This window comes from Cheilinus undulatus, linkage group 14 (assembly GCF_018320785.1).
Source record: "Cheilinus undulatus linkage group 14, ASM1832078v1, whole genome shotgun sequence".
NCBI classification, from domain to species: domain Eukaryota; kingdom Metazoa; phylum Chordata; class Actinopteri; order Labriformes; family Labridae; genus Cheilinus; species Cheilinus undulatus.
In genome coordinates, this window is record NC_054878.1 from 2,109,777 (window position 1) to 2,136,723 (window position 26,947).

A 26,947-nucleotide genomic window follows, 5' to 3' on the forward strand; every position below is an offset into this window, starting at 1 on the left:
GGAAAATTAATTCTCAGCAGGTATCTCCATTATAACAAGACTGAGCTAGCAAAGCTTCTTGTGTTTCTATGTGCTGTGAAATTTCTCTGTGACGCTACGATGGTGCAGACATTTGAAGACGGTAGACATTATCATGATATTAAAGAGGCAGGACAAATGTTCATGTGCCTTTGTGCCTCTGTCCCTTTAGTAGGGTTAGATGGTAATACAGTTAATCCGAAAAGCTCTTAGAGAAAAACTGCCTGTACAGAATGTGCAAAAAAGTCACTCAACTGTTCATTTTAACTGCTAATGACTGTTTTTAAGTTTCATAATAATAAACAATATCCAGTTTTAGCACACTTTAATGGAAATAAACAACTACAAGTATTAATGAACACTGTGGTGATTGCACATTTTTCATATTATTTTGAAAAAAAGTTCCTGTGAGTCACCTCCTGCCGCGAATTTTCTTTGGTTCTCTTCACAGAGGTTGGGCACACCTGCACTGATGGGCACTGGCACCTTCACATCGCCACACCTGCACGTCATCACCGCAATCACCGCACCATCTCTTAAGCTCCACTCGGAGAAGAAGCCGACGCCAGATGATTCCCGCTCTCAGTGGTATCTAGGCCATCTCGAGCCACTTTACGAGACTTTACGATTGATCTTGAAAATTGATTTAAAGATTTTTTGTGCTGTGACTAATTCGCCATTTTCTTCACCTCTTCCAGTGCCTCCACGAGCCCTCAGTGCTTCGACCAGCCTCTGCCACACTGCCCAACTCTCGCATCGAACTCAAGCACCAGGATTCACTCGCTCACCCCCCTCCTCCAGCCTCACGTCTCCCTGCAGATCGCTATCACTCCCCGGACCTGGATTCCCCCCTCCCTCACTCCTGTGTGTCCCTTAATAAACCTGTTAAAACTGCTTCTATGTCTCAGGCTCTGCTCCTGGGTCCTCATACAAACCTTTAAAGATTACAAATCACTACAGAGCACCATGAAATATAACCTGCTAGCTTTGTTAGCCAACCACTCTCTTAGCACTCTTAGGCTACTTTAAACCAAAACAAAATACAATAGAAACCAGGTATTTATGCTCAGGTCACATTTTTAGCTCTTTCTGATTCTTTTGTTACTCTAAATCCAAGCCAAAGTCACTAAAATGCTAAATATTAGCAGCACAGGTTTAGGCTAGTTGCTTACTATTGGGAAATCAATGTGCATATTGCTCGTGCTGATTTAAAAAAAAATTCATGATGGCATTGAATTCCAATTGTTCCTTTTTTCCAGAACCACAGCGTGGTCTGCACCTATCTCTGGCTTTCATCACTCATTTAAAATTTTTAAAGTCTCTATTTCATTCATTAAGGCACTCTCTCAGGCACTCGGTCACATGCTGCTCACTGGTCTGTGCTCCCGTCAAAGAGAAACTATTCAGCTGCACTCTAATTCTCTTTTCCAAGTTATGCCAGCAGGGGGTGATGTTCTTCCCTACATCATCAAAGGTATTTATTCTAATAAACAGGTTTCCAAGGACTTTAACTCACTGTAAAACTGTTTCATCAAAGAGAAATATGTTTGGTGGCTTTGTGATGTCCTAACTTTTTAAACTGTTTTTATACTCAAAGGTGAGGTGCCTTAACTTGCTGAGTGAGGAGGCTGTAGTGTTGGGGATGAACGTCTCCTGAGTCAAAGCTCCAGGCATTTGAAGACGCCTTGGATGCTGCCATTGAATCTGTGCATGTGTATGGTGAGGGAGTGGAAGTTGCAGAGTAGTTCACCTACCAGCAGCATCAGCTATCGCTGACTGCAAGGCTGAGATCAACTGCAGACTTGGAGTCACGCATGATGCGATGGGTTTACTGAGCAAGATGGCGTGGCGTTTCCGGTATCTGAGCGTGCAGATGACAGTCAGAATCTTTTGGCTCTTACGGTCTCACTACATTGTCGTGAAGCCTGGATGTTGACTGATGGCCAGAGACATTATCAGACTCCATTGTGACAGTTTCTCTATGGAGTATTTTTGGGTATCGTTGTTAGAGCGTGTGTCTAATGCAGACATGCTCATGAAAGTGAGGATGGGAGGGGTCAGCTGCATGATACGGGACTGGCAGCTGTGCTTTTATGGGCACTTGGCACACTTTCTGTGTCTGATCTAGCTCACCTCACACTGCCTACCAGAAAGTGGTGGGTTGGTCCAGATGCTGGGGGCCACCATGTGTGTCATGGGGGGGGGCTGGCTGGGAGGGTACCTGGAGAGATGGGGCATGGGCCTGGAGCATGGCCAACAAAAGCCAGAGTGGGTTGCTCCCGTACCTGACCTGACCTTTATACTTTTAAAACATTTAATGAATTTTAAGCCTTGCTTTATTTTTAAAGGAAAATGCATTTTACAGCTTTTCATTGCTGCCCTGGCTACCTGGGTTCACACTTCCTATAACCGTCTGTTGTAAACCTCATGGAGTCTTACTGTACGACCACCAGAGGGTAGCTGTAGTTCTCTTCTAGTGAAAGACCAATTCATCACCGTCTGATCTCATCACAACAAAATAAAGATAATGTGAGTCAGGATGAGCTGGGTGACATGTTCCTGTGAGAGGACAGAGTGAACACTGATCGTATTAACTCTCTCTGTGACCTCCAGGCTGCTGCTCAACCACGCTGCATCAGGAAACACAGGCACACTTTTATCATCCTCTCTGCTCAGCATCACACCTAATGGACTGTCTGCTGTCTGCTCTGCTGTCTGCTCTGCAGGAGAGATATTTATCAAAGCTATCAGACTGTCTGGAAACATCCTCGCTGCTCACATGAATCATAGCTAGATAGTCATCGCTGTAGAGGGACAGCTAGTTTCAGTGATGGATGGAGACACATGGACACGTTAGAGGCTCTGTTAAAGTCACTGCTCCGTGGCAGAGAATTGACCAGGGACAAACCACAACAGTCTTAGCAGTCTTGTTTTCTACGTGTGTTTTTGGTGAAAAAAACCTGAAAATGTCTTTTTCTTAATCTTTGTGATATAAACAATGTGAGATGAGACCTTCTCCATGTATGACTGGTATCCTCCTTCAAACCTAAACAGATGAGTAATGAAAATCATTCAGCATTCTTCAGCCCTCTGTCATTATTAGAGCACAGATATACCAACACCTTCCCTTATGATGATGGCCCTTTGATAGTAACTGTAAGAAAGGTGAGAGGGAAACCCTCACAAAGACCAACATGAGGCCATGTCTCCTGTCGTAATATTAAAATGTGTTTTTAGACCAGGTGGAACCTGGAAAAACAGGCCCTTACGATATCAACTGATTTTTAGATAGATAGATAGATAGATAGATAGATAGATAGATAGATAGATGGATGGATGGATGGATAGATGGATGGATAGATGGATAGATGGATGGATGGATAGATGGATGGATGGATAGATAGATAGATAGATAGATAGATAGATAGATAGATAGATGGATAGATGGATGGATAGATAGATAGATAGATAGATAGATAGATAGATAGATAGATAGATAGATGGATAGATGGATGGATAGATGGATGGATAGATAGATAGATGGATAGATGGATGGATAGATAGATAGATAGATAGATAGATAGATAGATAGATAGATAGATAGATGGATAGATGGATGGATAGATGGATGGATAGATAGATAGATAGATAGATAGATAGATAGATAGATAGATGGATAGATGGATGGATAGATGGATAGATAGATAGATAGATAGATAGATAGATAGATAGATAGATAGATAGATAGATAGATAGATAGATAGATAGATAGATAGATAGATAGATAGATAGATAGATAGATGGATAGATGGATGGATAGATGGATGGATAGATAGATAGATAGATAGATAGATAGATAGATAGATAGATAGATAGATAGATAGATAGATAGATGGATAGATGGATGGATAGATGGATGGCTAGATAGATAGATAGATAGATAGATAGATAGATAGATAGATAGATAGATGGATAGATGGATGGATAGATGGATGGATAGATAGATAGATAGATAGATAGATAGATAGATAGATAGATAGATAGATAGATAGATAGATAGATAGATAGATAGATAGATAGATAGATAGATAGATAGATAGATGGATAGATAGATGGATGGATGGATAGATGGATGGATAGATGGATGGATAGATAGATAGATAGATAGATAGATAGATAGATAGATAGATAGATGGATGGATGGATGGATGGATAGATAGATAGATAGATAGATAGATAGATAGATAGATGGATAGATGGATAGATGGATGGATGGATAGATGGATGGATAGATAGATAGATAGATAGATAGATAGAAAGTCAGTTAAAATGTCTATGGTTACTGGGTAGCTCAGTGGTTTACATTGGTGATTGTGGAAAGGGGGATTGGGGGTTCAAATCCCAGTCGGAGCACAAGTGTTAAGTGTGGGCCCTTGAGCAATGTCCTTAACATCCCAGATGTAAATCCCTTTGGATAAAAGCACCTACTAAATGACATCATAACATTACAAAGTAGGGCAGCATGTGGACACCAGCCCCCCCCCCCTTAAAAACTGTCTGTCTTTTAGACAAATACAAAACTGGGATCTAGACTGTGTTTTTTCTCCAGAATATCTTTAGCCACATTGGATCAGTTTTACCAACATTATTAGACTGAAGGTGAGATTTATCAGAGTGGCCCTGCCATCCCAGTATTTTTCTCTGTGTGGCCTCAGTGAAAGTTTGGACACCCCTGGTTTAATTTTCTTTTTGTAGCTTTTTCTCCTGTGTTTTAAAAAAAGGCAGTGATTATAAGGAGTTGCTGATCTTTGGTTATAAAAGTGCCCGTTATTTCTGTGTATGAAGCTCATAGACTGTGTCTCCTCTGATTTAGCATCCATTCCTCTCAAACCTCCTCAGGTCCTGAGCTTTCTCCCCGTTCTTTTAGAGCTCGTCTCTCAGGATTCCTCTCTGGATCCCTCTGTGTCTTCTGTTGTCGTTAGCTGTGAGTGTGATGTGGTGATGAGACATAAAGCAGGTGTGCTGCTGTGGGAAAATGGGTGTGAGAGTGGGGGAGATGCGTTGCTATGGCAACAGGCAACTTTAAACCCAAAGCTCATTACAGCTTCTTCAGCAGGAGAAACAGTTTATCTGCAGAGCAAACACAGAGAGAAAGATCCAGAGTGTTTTCATTTTAATGTTTTGACAAGTAAACAGACAGATCAGGATCTGGACCTCAGGCATGCTCGGTCCTAAATTGGAGACATTTTACTGTTTCATGACAAATATCAGCTCATTCTGTGGTATGTGGTTTAGCATTGTCTTATTGAAATAGTCAAGACCTTCCCTGACAGAGATGTTGTCTGGATGGGAGCAAATGTTGCTCTAAAGCCTCTCTCTACTTTTCAGCATTGATAGTTCCTCTCCAGATGTCAGAGCTGCCCACGCCGTAGGCACGTATGCAACCCCATACCATCAGAGATGCAGGCTTTAGAACAAGGCCAGGAGAACAAGGTGGATGCTCCCTCTCCTCTTTAGTCCACGGCATCTGTAGTTTCCTCTGACCACAGAACAGTTTTCCATGTTTCCTCAGTCCGTGTTAAATGAGCTTTGATGCAGAGAAGACGGCGGTGTTTCTGGATCCTGTTCACATATGAGGGCGCCTTCAGCCTTGTCTGTTGATCACAGAGATTTCTCCAGATTCTCTGAATCTTTTGATGAAGTCATGGACTGTAGATGGCGGGAGATTCAAAGTCTTCACTATTTTATGTTGAGGAACATTTTTCTAAACATTTACACAATTTTTAGTGTCAGATTGGTGACCCTCTGCCCATCTTTACTTCTGAGATACTCTGCCTCTCTTAAATGCTCCTTTTATACCCATCATGTGACTGACCTGTTAAAAGTTAACCCTAATAAGTAGTTAAATCCTCCTCCCACTTCTTTCCATCAGTATCACTTACTTTTCCAGCCTTTTGTTGCATGGTCCCCTTTATGAATTGTGTTGCTGCCATCAAATTTTAAAATGAGCTCATATAGTCCTGAACTGGTAAACTGTCTCAGTTTCAACATCTGATATGTTGTTTATGTTCTGTTGTGAATCAAATATTGGTTTATAAGTATTGAAAATCAATCAGCATTCTGCTTTTATTTACATTTTACATGACATCCAAACTTTTTTGGAATTGGGGTTGTATGTCTTGATCAGACTATTGTCAGATGATTCAAATAACTCAGTCCAAAAGAAAAGGAGTCATTATTTTAAACAGCATTGATGGATGACAGCGATACGGTCTCCCTGGTTTGAAGAAACCTCCAGACTGCTGGTTTTGGTTTCGGTGTTCCTCGACTGTGAGCGTAAAACAAGCCTAGGTTCACTGTTACCCTGTTCCTGCAATAAGCTATACACGTTAACATTTACCAGAGAGCATTATGGGAAGCAAACATAGCTTGAAACATCATCACAGAAGGAGAAAGACATGTCTGTACATTATGTCTGCAGTTAGCTCCACTATTTCCTCTGAGATAGATTCAATACAAAGTTTCCACTCTCCCCTTCCCTGGCAGAAGTTCATTATGACTGGAGAGGCTTGATGACTGCAGGGTGATTTCACTGATGTGAGGAAACTCCATTTGATGAGTCATCCATTCAGCAGCGACGCCGTTAAAACAGCCCGGTGCTGTTCAGCCCACGTTGGTTGAAGCGTTCGCCTCAGAGCCTCAGAATGTGAAGGCGTACACGACGCCTACCACCACTATGTTCCCGATGGTGGCAGTGATGGCGATCCAGAGCCAGATGGCGTCTCTGGACATGGGCTGGGGTTCCTCAGGCTGGCTGTGAGCTGCCATGGAGGCGGCGTGGACACTGGCAGATGAGTTGAACAAGGAGTGGTCGGTGCTGTAGTCATCGTGGTGAGATGAGTCCATGAAGACACCGGTCATCATGGGGATCTGTGGGCACCAAGAACAAAGGGCTTTAAATCAAACTGTATTTGGTTATTCAACAGAACTGCCTCCTTGTTTTTAGATTTCCTCTGATAGTGTGCTAAATGTCTAAAGGTCAGGATGGTTCTGGAAGTAAAATTCCCATTCATTTTCTCCATAGCAGATTTGAAAATTATAAATCATAAACAGGAATGTCCAAGTAAGATCTAGCTACCTGGGTGTGAAACGATTTATGTGCTCCTGTAGATGACAAAAATATACAATATCAACCGATTTTTAAGAAAGTTTATTAGTGATCTCTACATTACCCACAATCCTAGAGTGTCACAGCGACATCTCTGATTGGTGGGTCTCCTGTAACCATAAAAATGTCCCTTGCCCTCAAACGAAGACAGCAGACAGTTGATGAGGACAGAATATACTGACAGGATTTATAACAGCGCTATCATTTCAAATGTAAACACTGCATCAGAGATTAGTGAAGAGAAAAGCTTCACATGACTCGAGAGCTTGAGAAACCCTCTTAATAAAGAATCAATGAATCACAGTGGATTTGAGGATACCTACTTCCTTCGTCTTTGTAAAGAAATATAAACACAGTCTTGTACCTGCGCTTATTTCTCTGTTTTTGTGCTGAATCAAATATTGAATGGTCTTGAGTGTTCAGGTAGCTGGTTAGCTCGGTTCATTCATTCAAAGTCCTGATACAGTCATGGATGAAAGTATTGGCACCCCTGGAATTTTTACAGAAAATACACCATTTCTCCCAGAGATTGTTGTAATTACAAATGTTTTTGGTATACACATGTTTAGTTCTTTTATGTGCATTGGAACGACGCAAAAAAACAGAAGAAAAAAGCCAACACTGACATAATTTTACACAAAACTCAAAAATGATTGTCCCCCTTTTAAAACTGTGGGTAAATCATTTTATTTCCAGCATGTGATGCTCATTTAAACTCACCTGTGGCAGTAACAGGTGCTGGAAATCTAGAAATCACACCTGAAGCCAGTCAGAATGTCTAAAAGTCGACTCAACCTTTGTGTTGTGTGTCTGTGTGTGTCACACCAAGCATGGAGAAGAGAAAGAAGAGCCCAGAATTGTCTGAGGACTTGAGAAGCACTACGGTGGAAAAATATGAACAATCTCAAGGTTACAAGACCATCTCCAGAGATCCTGAGATTCCTTTGTCCACTGTGTGTAATATAATCAAGAGGTTTATAGCCCAAGGAACTGTGGGTAATCTCCCTGGATGTGGAAGAGAAAAGCTGACAAAAGAATGCAACACAGGATAGTTGGAATGGTGGATAAACATCCTCAGTCAACTTCCAGTCAAATTCAGGCTGTCCAGCAGACTCAGGGGGTTGTTTTGCTGCCTCTGGCACTGGGTGCCTTGACTGTGTGAAAGGAATCATGAAATCTGGAGACTATCAAAAGATTTTGGGCCGCAATGTAGGGCCTAGTGTCAGAAAGCACACACACGGTAAAAGTCTGAGAGCCAAAAATCATCATCAAACTTTAAAATGAACTAATGAAAACATATTTTAAAAAAAGTGAATCCAGTAAATAGCTGAATCATTTATGTTCTGTTTAAAGTCAAAGTTAAGTCTCTGGGAGAAGATGAGTCGAAGTTTCAGGGCTCTGTTGTTGACTGAGAGGTGTGTGCATGAATTTTCTGTTTTTATGCATTTTAAACACCATATAACAAAATAGGAAGTAAACTCTTTACAGTATAAACCTACTTTTACTTTCACTATTTTTCAGTGCAGTCTTTGTCAATAAAGCATTTTAACTGTATTCATTAAATAAGAAAACAATAAAATGAGTCTGGTTGAGATAATCCCTTCCCCATTTGTAAAACCAGCCTCAGCTCTGTTTGTTTCTCTTCACCTTATAGACTAAAACCACTTTATTATTCAGGAGTGCGTTTCCTTCATCAGCAGCATTAAATGAGTATCAATAAGAGCCATTATGATTCATGAACACACACAGGTCACTGCCACACATTTAAACCTTAAGGTCAGTCAGTCTTCATTATTCATCTCAGCTCTAGCACCAACACAGGCTCACCCAGGAGGATTAGGGTTACTGTTTGTCTATTTTTGTTATTATTAGTGATTTTTCTCTTTTTTGTTTGCTATCCAAGGTTTTTTCTATTATTATTATTTTTCTATTATTAAAAAAAGCAGTCTGAAAAAACATCTGCATTCTGACAAAAGAAATATTTACTGGAGTACAACTATCTATAAATTCTTAGATTGGTGAGTTCAATTTCAGACTTCTGACTGAATTTTGATCTAACGGCCCTAAAACAGTGGCCAGACCTGATGTCCTGAGATTCTGTGTCTAAAGCCCGGCGTTCACTGTGAGATTTCAAGCTAGCTCAAAGACAGTTATGGTGGAATATCAGCTCATACTGTTTATTTATGTCTAATTATGTAGTCACACTGTACAGTCTGATGGTCAGACGACAGAGTGCTCACACTGAACAAGAGAAGTCGAGTTAGTTTAAGAGGCTGTCTGACAGTTTAAAAAGGAACAAATCCCCCAACGCTGAGGATTCTGCTCGTGGTTCCGCATGACCGAAATATCAAACATGTCAGAAATCCATCTGACCAGTCGGGGGCAGCTGGTCCGGTCCTGGTCAGGTCCTGGTCAGGTCCTGGTCAGGTCCTAGTCAGCCATCGTATCCTGTAGTGAGTTGTAAGGCTCCAAATTTGTGGCTGAATCAGAGGAAATTCACACATGGTACACCTGGCTTAAGTGTTTACAAGAAAGGGATGAGCATGGGGTCCTTAGACCTTGACCTTTGACCTAGGACGTCCAAAATCGAATCAGTGTTGGGAGTAACACATTGGTGTTACAGTACCTCCATTATTTTTTATGGTAACTAGAAGTGTATCATGCTTCTTTTTAAAGTGAATAACGCCGTTACCGTTACTGGGAATTTAGATCACATGTAACTCGTTACTTTTACAGCCGACAACTCGGTGAGGTTAGTAAACATCCGGTTCGGCAGACGATGTGACGGAGCGGTAAGCATGTCTGCATCGTATGAGAGAGAACAGCCTCTGCGGACATACACACAGACAGACACAGGCTCTGAAGCGCACACACACGCCATGGCTGAGCACTCGAGCGTGACCTCTTTGTCTTGGAAACACCAGAATTACTTTTCCCTCCTTGGGATAAAGGATGAAAAAAGAACAGGGAAGTAAACTTTCCACCTCCAAGAACAGTAATTTTAACTTCACAAAATGCCAAGTTAAATAACGCACTTCAGCCGAACTAGTTTCCAAAGAGCCGGGTGCTAAAACCACGCTAACCCAGGTACAGCTCACGTTAGCTGGGCAGAGCAAGCAGGGAGGAGCCACCCCATGTAAACAACCCAAGACTGGATTTAATTCACCATCAGCTGCAGAGTGTGTCACCAAGGCAGCACTAGACAGACTGATAAAGACATGCAGTCCGCTGCCAACAGAGAAATAACGAGAGAAAAAGATAAGGCGAGGGATAGGAGCGCCATGTAGAAAGATATTTACAGAGCAGCCAGGATTTAATCTTTACACTGTCAGTAGAGTAGCCTATATCTATTTGAGACTTCTTAAACAGTGTATAAATGCTTTAACACTGTCAAAAGTTTCACCACATTCCAACATAATGATAATGGCTACGTTATATGAAGATAGAGGTATTTACTCCTACACTGCCACAACAACACACGTGAATGTGATGTGTACAATAAAGAGGACTGAACTTAAAAAAGGTAACGCCTGAGTTACTTTTCAAAGTAACTAGTTACTTTTACAAAGCAGTAACTCAGTTACTAACTTAGTTACTTTTGCAAGCAGTAACTAGTAACTGTAACTAGTGACTATTTTTCAGGAACTTGCCCAACACTGGTTATAATCTTTGGGTCAGAAAGTGCTCTTCGGTGTGACTGTTGATGGTGTGGAAGCATAAATTGCCTGAACCAGCTCTTCACACAGAAACATTAAGAACATCTGCTGTGTTTGAACGTCTTTGTCTCTCTCCTGATGATCTGAAACATGTGGGCAGAGCTAAGACCATCACACAGGATGAACATGATCATGTTGCTATGGGCAACAAATAAGGCTGGTGCTATATGACGGTCGCGGGGGTTTAAGTGCTCTGTGTGGTTTATTTGCTCCTCTGTCTGTCGCCCGCGGCGCTCAAACACGAGGAAATGATTCTGTTAGAGTCTGCAGCTGCTGGTTGCTCTCTGAGATCAGGCTGATCATGTTTTTTTGTTCTGATACTGTAAACCCAGTTTACTGAGCAGCCTCTCATTGTTACCAACAATAACATCATTTTTGTTGTCTTCTACTTGAGCCCAGCGCGCCGCAGTCACAATAAAGCTTTGGCAGGAAACGCCGTGGTTTTGTAAAAAGATCAGTCAATTTTTTTCAGTTTCAGTTTCATACTTTTCCTTTATTTCTCTAAGAAAACTAAATAACACACCATGATGTGCCGTTTAATTCTATGATTTATTTACAGATGATATTACAAATGTTTTTGAAGGCATATTATTTTTCATTAATTACTGAGAGGGCAGGCTGTTCTCAAAGTGGTGAGCCACAGAAGGTCAGCAAGATAGGGCAGGCTTGTCTAACCTCCAATTTCCACATACAGCGAACGCGCTGCGAATCGCCAGCGAATTGTACCGTGGAGCAAATCGCTCCCTGTCTAGTCTATCAGAGCATTTCCATGGCCAGCTCTCAAGACTGGCAGTGGCGCCTGCCTGGACCAACACTTCGCTCCGCTTCGTTTGAGATACGCTGCAGGTCTATTTTCAGCGCAGGCAGCCGCCAAACCTGACAATACCTGTCAATCAGAAAGCTCCAGAAGAGGAAGTTACAAGTGTACAATACCCAGTTCTTTCAAAATACAACACAATGCACGGACTCCCGATCGTAAATCATCACTATATTAACATTACATCTCATCCTGATGTGAGAGCAAAGGGTCACCGAGAGGTCAGTGGGTCACAGAGCTACAACGGCACAATCGACGAGGAAGAGTTAACTTTTGGGGATATTTAGCTGAAGAATTTTACATAAAACCACAGATCCTTTAAGCTAACATTAACCTTTTAACTTTCTAATATGCTCACCCAATGATGGAAGCAATAATGTCATAGACTTATACTGGAAAGGATGATAAATTAACCTCAAAAGGTAAAACAGTCTGCTGTTGACATATTACTGCTGTGTGAACTCGCAGTTCTCCTGTGATCTCTTTCTGCTGATCAGGGCTGCGCGCCGAGGCGCTGCACTCTAGACTGATTCCAGTGGGCGAGGTTGCTGGCCTTCGGTCGGACCAAATCCACGGTGCTTCTGTGTGCAGCGCAGTCATCCTATGTGGAAACTGCGGGTAAGAGTGCTGTATTAAAGTTTATTCAAAGAGGGCAAGCCACAGAAGGTCAGTGGTGAAAGGGCAGGCCGAGGAAAAGAAGCTAGGCTACACATCGCTGCAGACAGACACAGTTGTTCTATATAATTTAGCAGCCTGTAAGTAGAAGTAGGCCAAAAAAAACAATACTGGCTCAAATGTACACAGGTGGTATGAATACAGGTGGTTCTGGTTCATGTCCAGCCTGTGGCTTCTTTCTTGCTTGTCTCTCCCAAAATCTCTCATCCCTCTTACTGACTTTCACTGTACTCCTCGATCAATAAAGGCATAAAGCCCAAAATATATAGCTTTGAAAAAGAAAGGGAGGAAGAAATTATGAAAAAATGAAGAATCCAGTGTCTCTGATGAGGGGCTGTGAAATGAAAGCTGGTGCTTTAGAGAACTGCTGAACATTGATAGTGATTTAACACAAAAATAAAGTGTATGCAGCATCAAAGTATGGGAAGCATCAAAAACTAAGATAAGGCAGATTAAAACATTACGCTACAAAGGAAATCCTGGCTATAATCATGAGCGTAACAAGCCATGAAATTCAGAGGAATATGACAGCTTTCATCTCCTGTCTGAAGTAATGACAGAGCACTGGTTCCACTGAGTGATTCTTCTGGAGATTAGAGCTCACTTTGTCTTGGCTGGAGAAGAACTGAGGGCAAACGACAGAAAATCCTTCCACAAACTTCTGTCCAACAGCCAGAGCTAAAGGACAGCCAGCACTGACAGTCCTCCAGAAGTGTTGCCTCTGTTTCCTGCTAATGCTCAGTGTGGAGAGAATGGCTTCTGCTTCTAATTTCTCTCAAACAGGTTTGTTCCTGTTCAGGTAGGATGGGACTGCTGGAGAGGTGCCAAAAACCGTGAATAGTGACAAGCATACCAGCCTTCTACAGCTGCAGGACCGTGGAGAGCGGGATTACTAAAAAAGCTCTTCTACAAAGTCCCTTCAAAATCAGTTTAAGATCTCAGATTTATAGGCAGAGGTTGGCATGGGTCACAAAAATCTTTCAAACCCCAAACTCCAAAAAAAAATCTAGGACAGAGTGAAATGTGAATAAAAACACAGAACAGTGTTTACATTTTTCCTGCTGCTCTTGAGCTGTTCTCTGTCCTTTTGCACAGCCAGGAGAAAATCTATGACAATAGCCAAATGGAAGATGAATCTCATTGGCTCTGACATCAGGCGAGGTATGCCTACATAAATGATGCTTGACCACTGAAATTCTGCCACTTTCTGGTCTCGCTGTTGTCACATAAAAACATGGCTAACATTTTGACCTTCTGCTAGCTTGGCCCTCTTGTCTGTGTAGAGGTATGCAATGCTCAGTCATGCTCACCTCTGGACCATCAAACCTACGATGGCAGACAGCTTTCACTCAGTCCGACCAGCTTTACCCACGTGTGCTTAACATTTCTTGTTGAAGGTGTGAAAACCTTCAGGTTTATCTAATCCTTTATCCACATTTGTGCACCAAACAAAACCATGCATCAACCAAACTTATTTCAGCAGGGTTTGGTGCTTCTGATGTGTTAGCAGTGTTAATGTTGGAAGCTATTTTTAATTTCAGTCTTAGTTTCAGTCTTTAAATGAAATGCATTTTAGTTTTAGTCACATTTTAGTCATTTCTGTCCTTTTTAGTTTTAGTCTTTTAAGTTGACAAAAACTCAAAACATTTTAGTCTAGTTTTAGTCAATGAAAGTCCTCACATTTTAGTCTTTACTTTCAGTCCAAGCGTTTATTTTCTTGCCTTAATCATGGTAGTGTGTTCTCTGCACTCTGCCAAACCTGGGGTCCCTGCTTTCTACAGCTGAGAGGTAGAATAGATGCAGATACATTGTTTTTTGACAGATTTACCCACAGTGGAGAAATATCACGGATTCTGAATGTCTGACAAAAACTACATTACATTTTAGTCTAGTTTTAGTCATCTTGAACAAAACTAAACTTAGTTTTGTCAGTTTTAGTCATCAAAGATCTATTTTTGTCAGTTTTAGTTGAATTTTTGTCATGGAAAAAAAGGCTGTCGACGAATAGTTTTAGTCATAGTTTTAGTCGATGAAATCAACACTGTGATGTAGGTCAGCGATGACCAAATGCAGCCCTTGTCCCCTTTAAAGTGGCCCCCAGCAAACTATAAAAACATAAATGAAAAATGTCCCACATTAGAACATGAATCTCGTGCTTGACTGTATATTCTATCCGTGTTGTCTTGTTGACAGCAGTGGATATTTTTGTTACCCTTGGGGGTAACACAAAACTATAAGAAAACACAAAAAATTATAGTTTGTGAAGATGGTATGAATTACACTCTGTGCTAATCCTGTAAACAAACATTTTGACATGGCAGTTCATTGGCATGCATCTTTTCAAGACCTAAAATTGTTACCAAATTGGACTGGATTGACTAACTTTGCTATAATAAGGGAGAGACATATGAAAGTGGCCCAACCATCCTTCACATTTTCTGTTTGTGGCCCTGAGCGGAAAAAGTTTGGACACCCCTGCTGTAGGTATTGCCGATGTGCACGAGAGAGCTGTGATTGGACAGGATGTGACTGGTGTCACTGGATGGGCGTGAGGCCCTACTGGCTGTGTCAGATGATCTGATCTAGGATCAGTACTGTGTCATGTAGTGAGAATAGAGAAGAAATGATATATACGAGAAAAAGGGGGGTTCTGCTCTGGACAAACAAATTTAGCTTAGAATGCAGGACGTCCCAGCCAATATGGGACAGTTGGCAACCCCAGGAGGGTCCTAAACACTGGTCATACAACTGTGATCATGACATTGACTGCAGCACACTCTAAATCCTTACTCTGTTTTTTGTGTTTGTGAGAAATCAGCAGATGTACTGGTCGGGCCTCATTTACCTAGTGTAGGTAAATGAGGTATATTCGTATAGTAATAAGCAGAGCTTGACATTAACTTTTTTGCTCACCAGCCATGGTGACTAGTGGTTCTGCAAACTTACTAGCCACTCAGTATTTCCACTAGTCACAACTTGTTGTGTTTGGTAACTCTGAGCGATATGCAAAATTTGGTACAAAGGGTATGGCACACGTGCTCTACTTTCCCTCACCAATATGATCAATATCAGCTCTCCTCTTAATAAAGCACCTCTCCCTGTACATATGAAACAGCACACTACTGAGATATGGGTCAGACTGTTAGAGACAGTCATCTAAGAGTCAAAACGCTTAGATTTTTATTTTCTTAATGGGTATCAAGTTTATGCTAAAATTAAAATACTGTTAACCGGCTGTTTATTAGAAAAACTACAGCAGATTACAAGAAAATCTCTCATTTTCACTCTGACAACTTCTCCTGTCCTCTGCTCTATACTGTATGGAGAAAATGTTTTCATACATGTGTCTAGTACTAATTAAAATATCTCTTCAAATAATAGATGACTTACATTTGGGGGTGAAGCTCACATTTGGAGAACATTAAACAACGGATGTATAACATAAGAAGAAAAAAAATCACCGTTTAGTTGAATTCTCTTGGACTCCTAAGTGATCAGTTACAGACCCTTATCCTTCTGCCTCTGTTTCTCACTGCCTCAGTGAACTGATTTAAAGTTTCAGAGTTTCTCTCACTTTTATAACTATTAATTATCGATTTTTGGCAAATTTATAATTAACCCTGAATATACACACGTTTAAAAGTTTCAATAACATTTAAAGTATGCGCACCTTTGCGGAGGTTTTTATCATTTAGATCGCCCTCAACAAACACAGAATATAGATGGAGTATTAATTAAACAATATTTAGACACACCGCCCGCCCTGGCTCGCACTAGTGACAGAGACACACAGCTGGAGAGCACACACACATAAGCGGCGCTGACACACATGGACAGAGAGGCACTTTAACGCAGAAAGAGAAAGTTCAGGTTCCCTAAACAGACAGAAGCCTTCAGTCTAACCAACACGTCAGTGTGAGTGTGTGTCTGTATATGTCTGTGTCACGTTTGTGTGTGTCATACAGCATAAAAGACCTTGGCGCTGCGTAAAATAAGCACGAATGGATGAAGAGACCAGCTGCTTTTCTGTTATTTTGGAGGGAAATTTGAGCTTTTATGTGCCGAACAGCCTCTCTGTAACAAGTCTAAATCATAAGAACTAACAGACAAGCACTTTCAGAGTGAAGCATAAGTGGTGACACTGATAAATTCAACCCACCATCGTGGCTAGTTAGAGTCACGCTGCTACCCGCCACGGCCGAGTAGCTGCGCACACGCACCTCACTTATGGCTACGTCATGTGTTTTGTTGCTCTGATTGGCCCGTAGAGATGTGACAGACAGAACGTTCATCCAATCGCAGTCCAAGTTTTTTTTCAAATCCTCTGCCCTTTCCCAAACGCTTAGTATTGAAGGTTTTCCAGATGGGTGTGTGAAACTGTCAGGTTAGACCTGAGGAGCTCTCCTGTAGGAAAAGCTTGTTTGAGGCACAGACTTTCTCACTCTCAGGTGTCGATGTAATGAACTGTTCTGTGCCACAGAGCCGTGGTTGACGAAAAGTGGGTCACATCTGTCAGCTGCTGGGCCACTTTTCCTCTTACTGACTCTGTCAGGGAGATTTAAGTATCAAAGACTTCTAAATCCTGGCTTCTCACCAACACTTACTGGTGCCATGTCTTTGTTGATGTGTTGTTTCACTGCCACTGTAATCTCTGCATATTCTTGCAGCATATTTTACAGATTGCTGCGTTTTGTCGACATTGAACTGTCAGATGACAGATCCTGTGCTGTTTTTCCTTCTTTCCTTTTCTTTTCTTTGTCTGCTCTCTAATGCTCACCTCCCTCTCCTTCAGATACAAAAACACACAGAGGAGAGTTTTCTGAATGCCGTCTGCTGTTAGAGAGGCGTTAGGAGACTGTGGGATAAGTGAAAGCCCAGAGAGAAATGCATGTTGATGGCTTAAAAATTCCTCGTAAGTGATGCTTGCTGGTTGTGATAAAGTTGTTTTATAAATCTCATGTGGCACAAGCAACAATACACCACGTATACTTGCCATATCGCCACAATCTCAGACTCTCTTATACTCAAGCTTGCTGGACAATGTGGTAAATCTTCGTGTAGGACTCTGCCAGAACTTTGTCAGTCTCTCTAGATCCTCATCCATGTCAGTGACAGAAAGAAAATAGATCTCAGGTAAAAACAGTGAGTCACATCACACTGCTTCACACAGCCTCACTCACACTGACAGAGGAAACTATGGACCAAAGTTGATTTTGTCACTGACGCCCATGTCTGCTGTGAAGACAATGAAAGTCTCTGACTGTTTCTATTGGTAACATCTATTTTTATGATATCCTGTCAGGATGAGACCAGTTAAGGTGAGACCTGTTAGCCAGTTTCATGCGAGAGGATTTTCTGCCATCATCGCTCACACTAATGAAACGTCCACAGAGAAATACACAGCAGAAAAAAATCCTCATTAACTCCGACACATCTTTAACCTTGAATCTTTGGAGTGAGGCCGATCTTGAGGTCAAAATCTTCATTTCTCTGTTTTGGCTGATATTGCACTTAGACGATGCATTCTTAAATTAATTTGAGTTTAATTATTTTACAGCACAGCAAACCCAGAGCCATGCCATGAATACAAATCACAGCGGGTCCAACACCCAGACCAGGAGGATTTGAGTTTGTATTGAAAGAATAATGTGTTCCAGAATGGAAATCAGACTTCAACACAACCGATAGAAAAACATAACCATGGACATAGTTCAAAGGTCATTCTGATTTCCTGACAAGGTCATCATTTAAAACAACGTAATCACAGACCACATTTACATACAGCCTATATTAGAGCTGTGTCATTTAAGTGTTACAACAGACACAAAAACCATTCATGATCCTGTGAGTAGATATTTAATCCTCAGCGGTAGATCAGCTCATTTAGAAAGTTTCATAAACCTGCCATCTACCCTGTGTGTTGATGAAATGTTTGCAGGATATAAACTGCAGAAAATTGCTTCACAAACTGTGCATCTCTTTGACCTTGAAGCCTTTTAATGAAGACAGCCCCTGGATAAAGACCTGCTTTCTCTTTTCTGCTGAGATTGTGCTTACATGACTGCAGATTTTTGAATCAGGCTCTGCTTGATAACGTTTAACCTCTCCAAACCAAGATGCATGTGAGGAATACAAATCACAGAGTGGGTCAGAACAAACCTACGAACAACAAATGATGGTAGACACCATCAGCCATCTTCTCTGGACTGAGGCTCACTTAAAATGGACTTAATTAAAATGGAAAACTGTTCTGTGGTCATATTAATCAAAACTTAAAATTTCTTTTTGGAAACCACGGACACCATGTCCTGAGGACTAAAGAGGAGAGGGAGAATCCAGCTGGTTCTCCTGGCTCAGTTCTAAAGCCTGCATCTCTGATGGTATGGGGTTGCATTAGTGCCTATGGCATGGACAGCTCTAACATCTGGAAAGGAACTATGAATGCTGAAAAGTAGAGAGAGGCTTTAGAGCAACACATGCTCCCATCCAGACAACGTCTCAGTCAGGGAAGGCTACAACTATTTCAGCAAAATGATGCTGAACTCCCATATGGTCTAGCGGTTAGGATTCCTGGTTTTACCTAGGTGGTCCGGGTTCAACTCTCGGTGTGGAAACAGTTCTAATTGGAATTTCTCTTCTTGGAATTTCCCCTTGTATTAGAATTTCCCCTTTTATTGGAATTCCCCCTTGAATTGGAATTTTCCCTAGTGGGACTAATGAAGGGATATCTCATCTTAAACCACATTCCACATCCAGCACAACGGCATGGCTTCACAGAAGTGGAGTCCTGGTCCTGAACTGGCCTGTCTGCAGTCCAGGGCTTTCACAAATAGAAAAAATTTTGAGCATCAGAAAAGGAAAAAAAAATCCAGGGTAGCTGAGCAACTAATATCCTACATCAGATAAGAATGGGACAACATTCCTCAACCAAAACTCCAACAACTGCTCCCTTCACTTCCCAGACATTTACGACTGTTGTTAAAAGATACATCATGGCCCTGTCCCTACTGTTTTGAGATGTGTTGCTGCAGTCAAATTCATGAGCTTATATTTTTCATCAAATAGTAAAATGTCTCACACTGAAAAAAGTACACCAATGCTGTTGTTGGATTGATGTGATTTTTTTGTTTTATAAAAGCCTGAAATCATTGATTTGTCCATTTAATCTAAATCTTTTAAATTATCTTAATGGTTGAACCTATATTCTTTTATTTAAACTGGCAGCTGGACACCAAATTAAATTGGATCAATGTATTTTTATTGTTACTCCAAAAAAAATGCTCATTAGGTTCTCTCATTGGTGACTCTAAATTGGCTGGGATAGGCCAAAGCCCCCCACCCTCAACCCCCTAAAAACAACTATTATTTCTTAATTGAAACAACCTAAAAAAATAATAATTTCTCCAACCTTTATAAAATGGTTGTATGACCTTAAACATTTTAAGTTCAGATGAGTGGAATATTGATATCGGTTGATTAAGGTAAATTTTTATTTTTAGTTTAGTACAGTCTAAAATAGTTAGGTTTGCTAAACCTCAAAACATGATTTTAATGAACTTAAAAAAAATTACATTTACCCAATTTGAAAAAAAAAATTTAATTGATTCAATTCAAAATGTTTCGTGTGATTGATCACTTCATTTTTTTAAAGTTCAACCAATGTTTTACTTTTTTCAGTGCAGTTTAACATCTGATATGTTGTTTTTGTTTTACTGTGAATCAAATATGGGTTTATGAGATCTGAGCATTATTGACATCCATTATTATTTACATTTTACTCAGCGTCCCAACTTTTTTGGAAATGGTATTGTAAGTAAAATACCACATATAGTGACAAAATAATGAGAAGTTTGATCATTTCTACGTGCTTTGACGTTTACTAAAAAAGAAAGCGTTTTATAAAGCATTGAATATAAACTAACAAGATGATAAAGTGAGGTATGCTTGGTCTAACAGCTTCACTCCAGAAACTCACAGGTAGGTCATTTATCATATCTGGTAAGAAAAATGATTGAAATGAGGTTATACTTTAGGAATATGTTTGATTATTTTTCATATTAGTAAAACAAAGACGGTTTTTCACAAAGTTAAAAATGTTTCATCATTTTTATTTTAAGGAAACAACAAACAATAATTCCATGGATCATATTCAATGATGTTGATGTTTTTCTCCACTGTCTCTGAGGGTTAAAATAGATGAATATTTACATTAAAACACACTAAATATGTTTTTTTCACACAGTTATGATAAACTGATGTTTATCACAGACGTGTCATCTTTAATTTTCCCAGATTAATGAAGTCAGACAGAGACTGTGATCCGGATCAGCCTGAAGACAAGTCCAAACTTGGACAGTCAGTGAAAGGAGCGATAATTTAACCCTCGTTAGAATTTAAAGCAGTGTTTTTCTCTGTATTTTTAAAGTCTCGCATGGTTCCTGTTTTAGGCTTTCAGTGGATTATCTTTGACGATAAAAAAGAGAAAAAGGTGGATTTTATTTTTACCTGCGCTGCCATGAAGGACAGATCCATGGTGGCGGGCTGGTGGGTCCAGTAATCCGCCGTCTGCTCCTCTTCACACGGCCTCACAGTCGTCCTATCACCGCTGAGGAGGACGGAAGCTCCGGATGGAGGTGACACGAAGCATCGTCCTCAACACGCGGGAATCCGTGTGTGTGTGTGTGTGTGTGTGAGAGAGAGAGAGAGAGAGAGAGAGAGAGAGAAAGGGAGAGAGAGGCGGGTGGTAGAGAGCTGGCAGGGAGGGGGGAGAGGATGAGGAGAGAGAAAGATCTAATAAATGTTAAAGCTGGCAAAATAGGTGAAGAAAATGCAAAAAAAAGTGGCCAAAAATGGGTGAACAGGGGTGAAAAAGGCAGAAAAGGACAAAAAGTGGGTGAAGAGTGACAAAAATGACTTACAGGTGGCAATCATGGTAAAAGGTGGCAAAAAGGTAAGAAAGAATGAGCAGAGTGTGACTAAAACTGGCAAAAAGGTGGGGGAAATGGGATGAAGTGGCATGTGATGGCAGGAGGCATCTAAAACAAAAAGTTGCAAAGAAATTTTGCAAAAAGCAAGACAAAAGATGAAAAAACTGGTTAAAAAGGGAAAAAATAGGATTGAAGTGGCAAAAAGGGCAAAAAATTGCAAATAAGGTCGAGACAAAAAACAAAGGTTGAGTATTAGCCTACTGTAGAAGTGTGGGAAACAAATTGCAACGGATAATTCTGAGGTCAAAGTTTCCCTTTTTTATGGTTTTCTAAGGGAATAATATTTCAAATTTAAACATACAAGAGCCACAAATCCTCACTAAAGAGCCACATGTTGAGTATCAGTGGTCCATGCAGTCTAGGTCTGCAGTCTATCTTGTCCTCTATTTATTTATTTGTTTATTTCTAATAAACAGCAGAGATGAAGATGGGGAGACCGGGGTCAGCTCAAACAGACCTTCACAGATGCAAAACCCCAAACTCGAGCCCTTTGAACCATATTTTTTATTGTGTAATAAATATTAAACTCCTATTGATTCACTATCAATAATGAAATTACTTTAAAATATCCTAAAGAAGAAACTGATGTAGCCTAAATGTCCTCTCTTCATCTTTTCTGATGTTTTTTATCAGGGATGTAAAAATATTTACATTTTACATAGTGACAGTTTTTTTATATAAAAGAATCTCCACAGAGAAAAACAGACAGCAGAAACAGCTGTTCCATCCTCCAGTCCACCATCAGACTCCATCTAGAACCAGTCTCTGATCTAGAAATGCTCTACCCTTTCTCTGATGGGATCAAATCAGACTGTTGTTCCAACCAGAAAGTGTAGATAGATCCAGACTCTGTCCTGGCTGATGCCGGTGAAATCCTAGATTCTCTAATTTCATTCATAATAAATAAACAACACTGGGGGGTACTAAAGTGTGAATAGTCACACACATGAATCTGGAAAGCTTCAGTCATTCAGACAGTGTTGTTATGGCTGGTAATTGGATTTTCTTCTAATGATCCATATCTGTCATGCATATTGAAACAGACCAATGCTGGGATCATGCTGTAATGAGGGCATGTATTTCACACATACAGGGGTAATCCATTATGCCCTGTGTTTGCAGCAGCTCTCACACCAGCTGCTGTTAAACTCACACCAGTCAGTGTGATTAATGATTGTTTGATGAGCGGATAAATCTTTAATTTACAGAACGCTATTTTCAGAACACTGTTTTCATCCCCTCAGTGACCCCGTAACAAACTCTGAGTTAACATCATAACTTTGAGCTGTTAAGGACAAACTGGGGCTAAAAGTTGTATTTCATGATTCCTCCATGTCAGATCTGATCCTGTCTTAGCCGACAGACCGTCAGCCATGGTGGGCTCAGGGTGGGGGGCAGGGGGACGATGGCCCCTGCTGGTACCCTAATGTGAGAATAAAACATGGTTCAAGTGCACTCTCAGATGCCCCTATGGTATAAAAACATGATCAAGTCTCCCCGAGGTGGACCTACAGGTGGGAACATTTTGGCTAAATCTCTATGTTGCCCCATAAGTGGATAAAAAGTTAACAAAGCAGTCAAATTTACCACCAGATCACTTTAATGTTTAACAAACCTGTGCCAACATCTAACTACACTACAGAACACTATGATCCAACATCATACAGACTTTTGAAAAAATAAACAAAATATGGCTTTCTAAATGACTTTGGCATCATATCCATCCATTCTATACCGCTTATCCCGTTAGGGGTCACGGGGGCTGGAGCCTATCCCAGCTGTCTTTGGGTGAGAGGTGGGGTACACCCTGGACTGGTCGCCAGTCAATCACAGGGCTGACATGTAGAGACAGACAACCAGGTATGCTCACACTCACCTACGGCCAATTTTAGAGTCACCAATTGACCTATGGCTAAGTCCCGCCCTCAAACGCAATGAGCCAATCACAGTGCTTATACCACTCCAATACACTCGGACATCGGCTGCCTGGACGTCCATTGAAATGAATAGGAGAAGGTCCGTTTTCGTCCGGTTTTATGAGGGTTTTTTGAGATTTTAAGTTTAAAAATGGTCAAACGGTGTTCATGGGGCACATGCGACTCCAACACAAGGTATCCTGAGAGGCTGGGTGACGGAGTGTAGCCACATCTAAAGTGAGAAAAGTGTCTTCTTTGGATAAAAGTGTTGCAGTAGACCACAACATCAACTCAACATGGATAAAATTAACAACATCTGTTCTAAGGTAAGCCAACATCATATTTGAGGCAACATATTGTTACTTTGCTGTAAAGAAATATAAAGTTATTTTTAACATCTCTAATGTTAGCTAAAGTTAGCCTAAAGTTAGCCTAACGTTAGCTCCTAGCTGCGTCGTTCGTTGTGTCACGTTGTTTGTTGGGAGTTCGTTGGTGTTTTTTTGTTCTAGTTTTTGTACTTTGGTGATCGTACATCATTGTTAGCTGTTGTCTAAAGGGCTCTAGTTAAACTAACATTAACTTATGGAGCTTAGCTTCATTAACGTATCTGTAATTGCTGAGATAACAAAGGTTGGCAAACATCATGCTGAATGAGTCAGTGTAAATACTGTAGCACCAAACTAACGGAGAGACACTCTTGGTAAAGATGGTATAAAGGCTGTTATATTTTTGTCATATTATGAGCCAAAAACCTGAACTTCAGTGCCACTTTGATGCTGATCCTCTATCTTGTGGTCTGAGATTGTGATGGCAACGAGATGTGCTTTATCACGTTTGCACTGGGACCTGTAAATTTTGGCTTTTAACTTTTTATCAGCCTTCTCGACAATAAAATGATTAATATATCCCTCCAATGCGTAGTTTAGACCCTTTTAGTGACTTCTAGATGATATGTGATCTTTCTGTCTCCAAAAATCATCAGTGGCCTCCAGTGAAATGTCTCCTACTGTGACAACTGCAATAGCGTCTGTCAGTGAATGTTCATTGTTTGTCCAAGTGAGTGGAGGGGGCGTGGCTTAGCCATAGGTCAATTAACCTAACAAGCCTGACTTTGGGGGTGGGAGAAAGTCAGAGTAGTGTTAACTTTGTCAACTAAAACTATGACTAAAACTGTTCGTCGACAGCCTTTTTGTCCTTGACAAAAACTAGACTAAAACTAACCAACAGATCAAAACTAACAGATCTGTGATGACTAAAACTGACAAAAATTAAGTTTAGTTTTCATCAAAATGGTTCAAACTAGACTAAAATGTAATGTAGTTTTTGTCAGACATTCAAAATCTGAGATATTTCTCCACTGTGGGTGAATCTGTCAAAAAACAATGTATCAGTATCTATTCTGCCTCTCAGCTGTAGAAAGCAGGGACCCCAGGTTTGGCAGAGTGCAGAGAACACACTAGCATAATTTGGTACCAGATTTAAGCAAGAAAATAAATGCTTGGACTAAAAGTGAAGACTAAAATGTGAGGACTTTTTATGGACTAAAACTAGACTAAAATGTTTTGATATTTTTTCGACTAAAACTAAAAAAGATAGAAATGACTAAAATGGGACTAAAACTAAAATGCATTTCATTTAAAGACTAAAACTAAGACTGAAATTAAAAATATCTGCCAAAATTAACACCGGGCCAGAGTACCCAGAGACAACCCACACATGCAGGGGAAGAACATGCAAATGTTAATCAAGTACAAAGTCTAAGTCAGGGATGGAGACAAAAATTTTTCCAAGGTCCCAGAGTTCAGTTAAATCCATCATGAAGAAATGAAGGAATATGTCACATGCCTAGATCAGGCCATTCTCACAAAATGAGCAAGCATGCAAGAAGGAGACTAGTGAGAGAGGCCACCAAGACACCTAAGACTACTCTGAAGGAGTTCCAGAATCAGCAGCTGAGATGGAGAGACTCTGCAGACAACAACTGTTGGCCGGGTTCTGCACCAGTCAGAGCTTTATGGGAGAGTGGCAAAGAGAAAGACACTGTTGAAGAAAACTCAGATTCAGTCTGGACTGGAGTTCACTGAAAGGCATGTGGGAGACTCCATGGTCAAGAGGAAGAAAGTTCTTTGGTCTGATGAGACCAGAATGGAGCTTTTTGACCATCAGACAAGACGCCAAACACTGACATCAGCACAAACACACCATCCCCACTGTGGAGCATGGTGGTGGCAGCATCATGCTGTGGGGATGCTTCTCAGCAGCCGGTCCTGGAAAGCTTGTAAAGGTGGAAGGGAAAATGAACTCAGCAAAAAAGAGGAAAATCCTAGAGGACAATCTTATTCAGTCTGACAGAGAACTACAGCTTAGAGAAGATTTATTTTCCAGTCAGACAATGAAAATGAATGAATGAATGAATGAATGAATGGATGAATAAAACCTTTATTTTCCCAGGGGGAATTTGTCTTGCACAGAGAGCATATAGAAACACAAACTACAAAAGACATCAGCAACCACACAGGACAGCATATAATAACATGAACCAGCAAGTCATAATTAAAAAAAATAAAATAAAAAATAGAAGCGTACAGAGAATAATTACACAGAAATGGTTTAGAGACAACAAGGAGAATGTTCTGGAGTGGCTGAGTCAAAGCCCAGACATCATTCCAATAGAAAATGTGTAGATAGACCTGAAAAGCGCTGTTCACACCTGATCCCTGATCATCCTGACAGAGCTTGAGCAGTTTAGCCAGAAGAATGGAGTAAAATTCCAGAGTCCCAATGTTTGAGCCTGACTGAGACCTATCCACACCGACTCAGGCCCCGTCCACATGGAGACGAATTCAGGAGGATAAGCAAAAGTTTTTTGTCATATCGGCATTTCGTCCACACAGAAATGGCATTTTCGGAGGCTGTAATCGCTACTTTTGTAAACCAGGTCCCAGAGTCAACAAGTCTGTAAACACTTTTGCAGGGGCATAGCTAGGGATTTTGGGCCCCCATAAATAATATTCCCCCCCCCCCCCCCCCCCCGGCTAGGCAAGCAACAATTGTTGCATCCTTTTTTTACAAATACACATTTTAATGTATTTTTGAAGCATAATTGCCCCATTTATGAGCACTATTGTACAACGGTTAAATTGAATTTACTTGCATTATTTCACAGTCCGGACTGCAACATTTGGACATTTGTAAGGGAGGAGCAGAGCCACCTCAGTATTCATTTTACCCTATTTGATACAAATTTCAGTCCGTTGACTGATTCATTTTGTCGCGTTTGATTCAATAATGTTACTAATTACTAAGAAAAAAATAGATAAAGACACACTTCTCATTGCAGGCTCCTTGAGGGCCCGGGTAATCAGTATCCTTTGAACCCCCTGTGCTACACTCTTGCACTTTCGTCTCCGTGTGGACATCTCTCTTAAAATGATTACATCGCACATATAGTAGCCACTTGTGCTGAATAAGCAAATCAAACCAAAACAACAATGGCAGTTTCCAGGGTTGTGTTCATGCTGTTGCAGCTACTGAGCTTATCATGGCTTTACATCAAAATCTGATGCTCCTTTTCCACCACAGAGTACAGCACACACCAGATGTTCTTAAATCCACCCCAGAGAACAACCAGAAGGGCAACCAGGAGAAAG

At 40.8% G+C, this 26,947-nt stretch overlaps 1 protein-coding gene across 1 annotated transcript; it reads right to left on the reverse strand.

The window, feature by feature from the left end:
- Positions 1–6,717: 6,717 nt before the first annotated feature.
- Positions 6,718–20,926, reverse strand: LOC121521759 (uncharacterized protein C14orf132-like). The gene is made up of 2 exons (XM_041805918.1): positions 20,900–20,926; positions 6,718–6,948 (listed from the first exon to the last, which is right to left on the reverse strand). Exons 1-2 carry the CDS (start codon positions 20,924–20,926, stop codon positions 6,718–6,720), a joined length of 258 nt encoding a protein of 85 aa, XP_041661852.1.
- Positions 20,927–26,947: the final 6,021 nt, after the last annotated feature.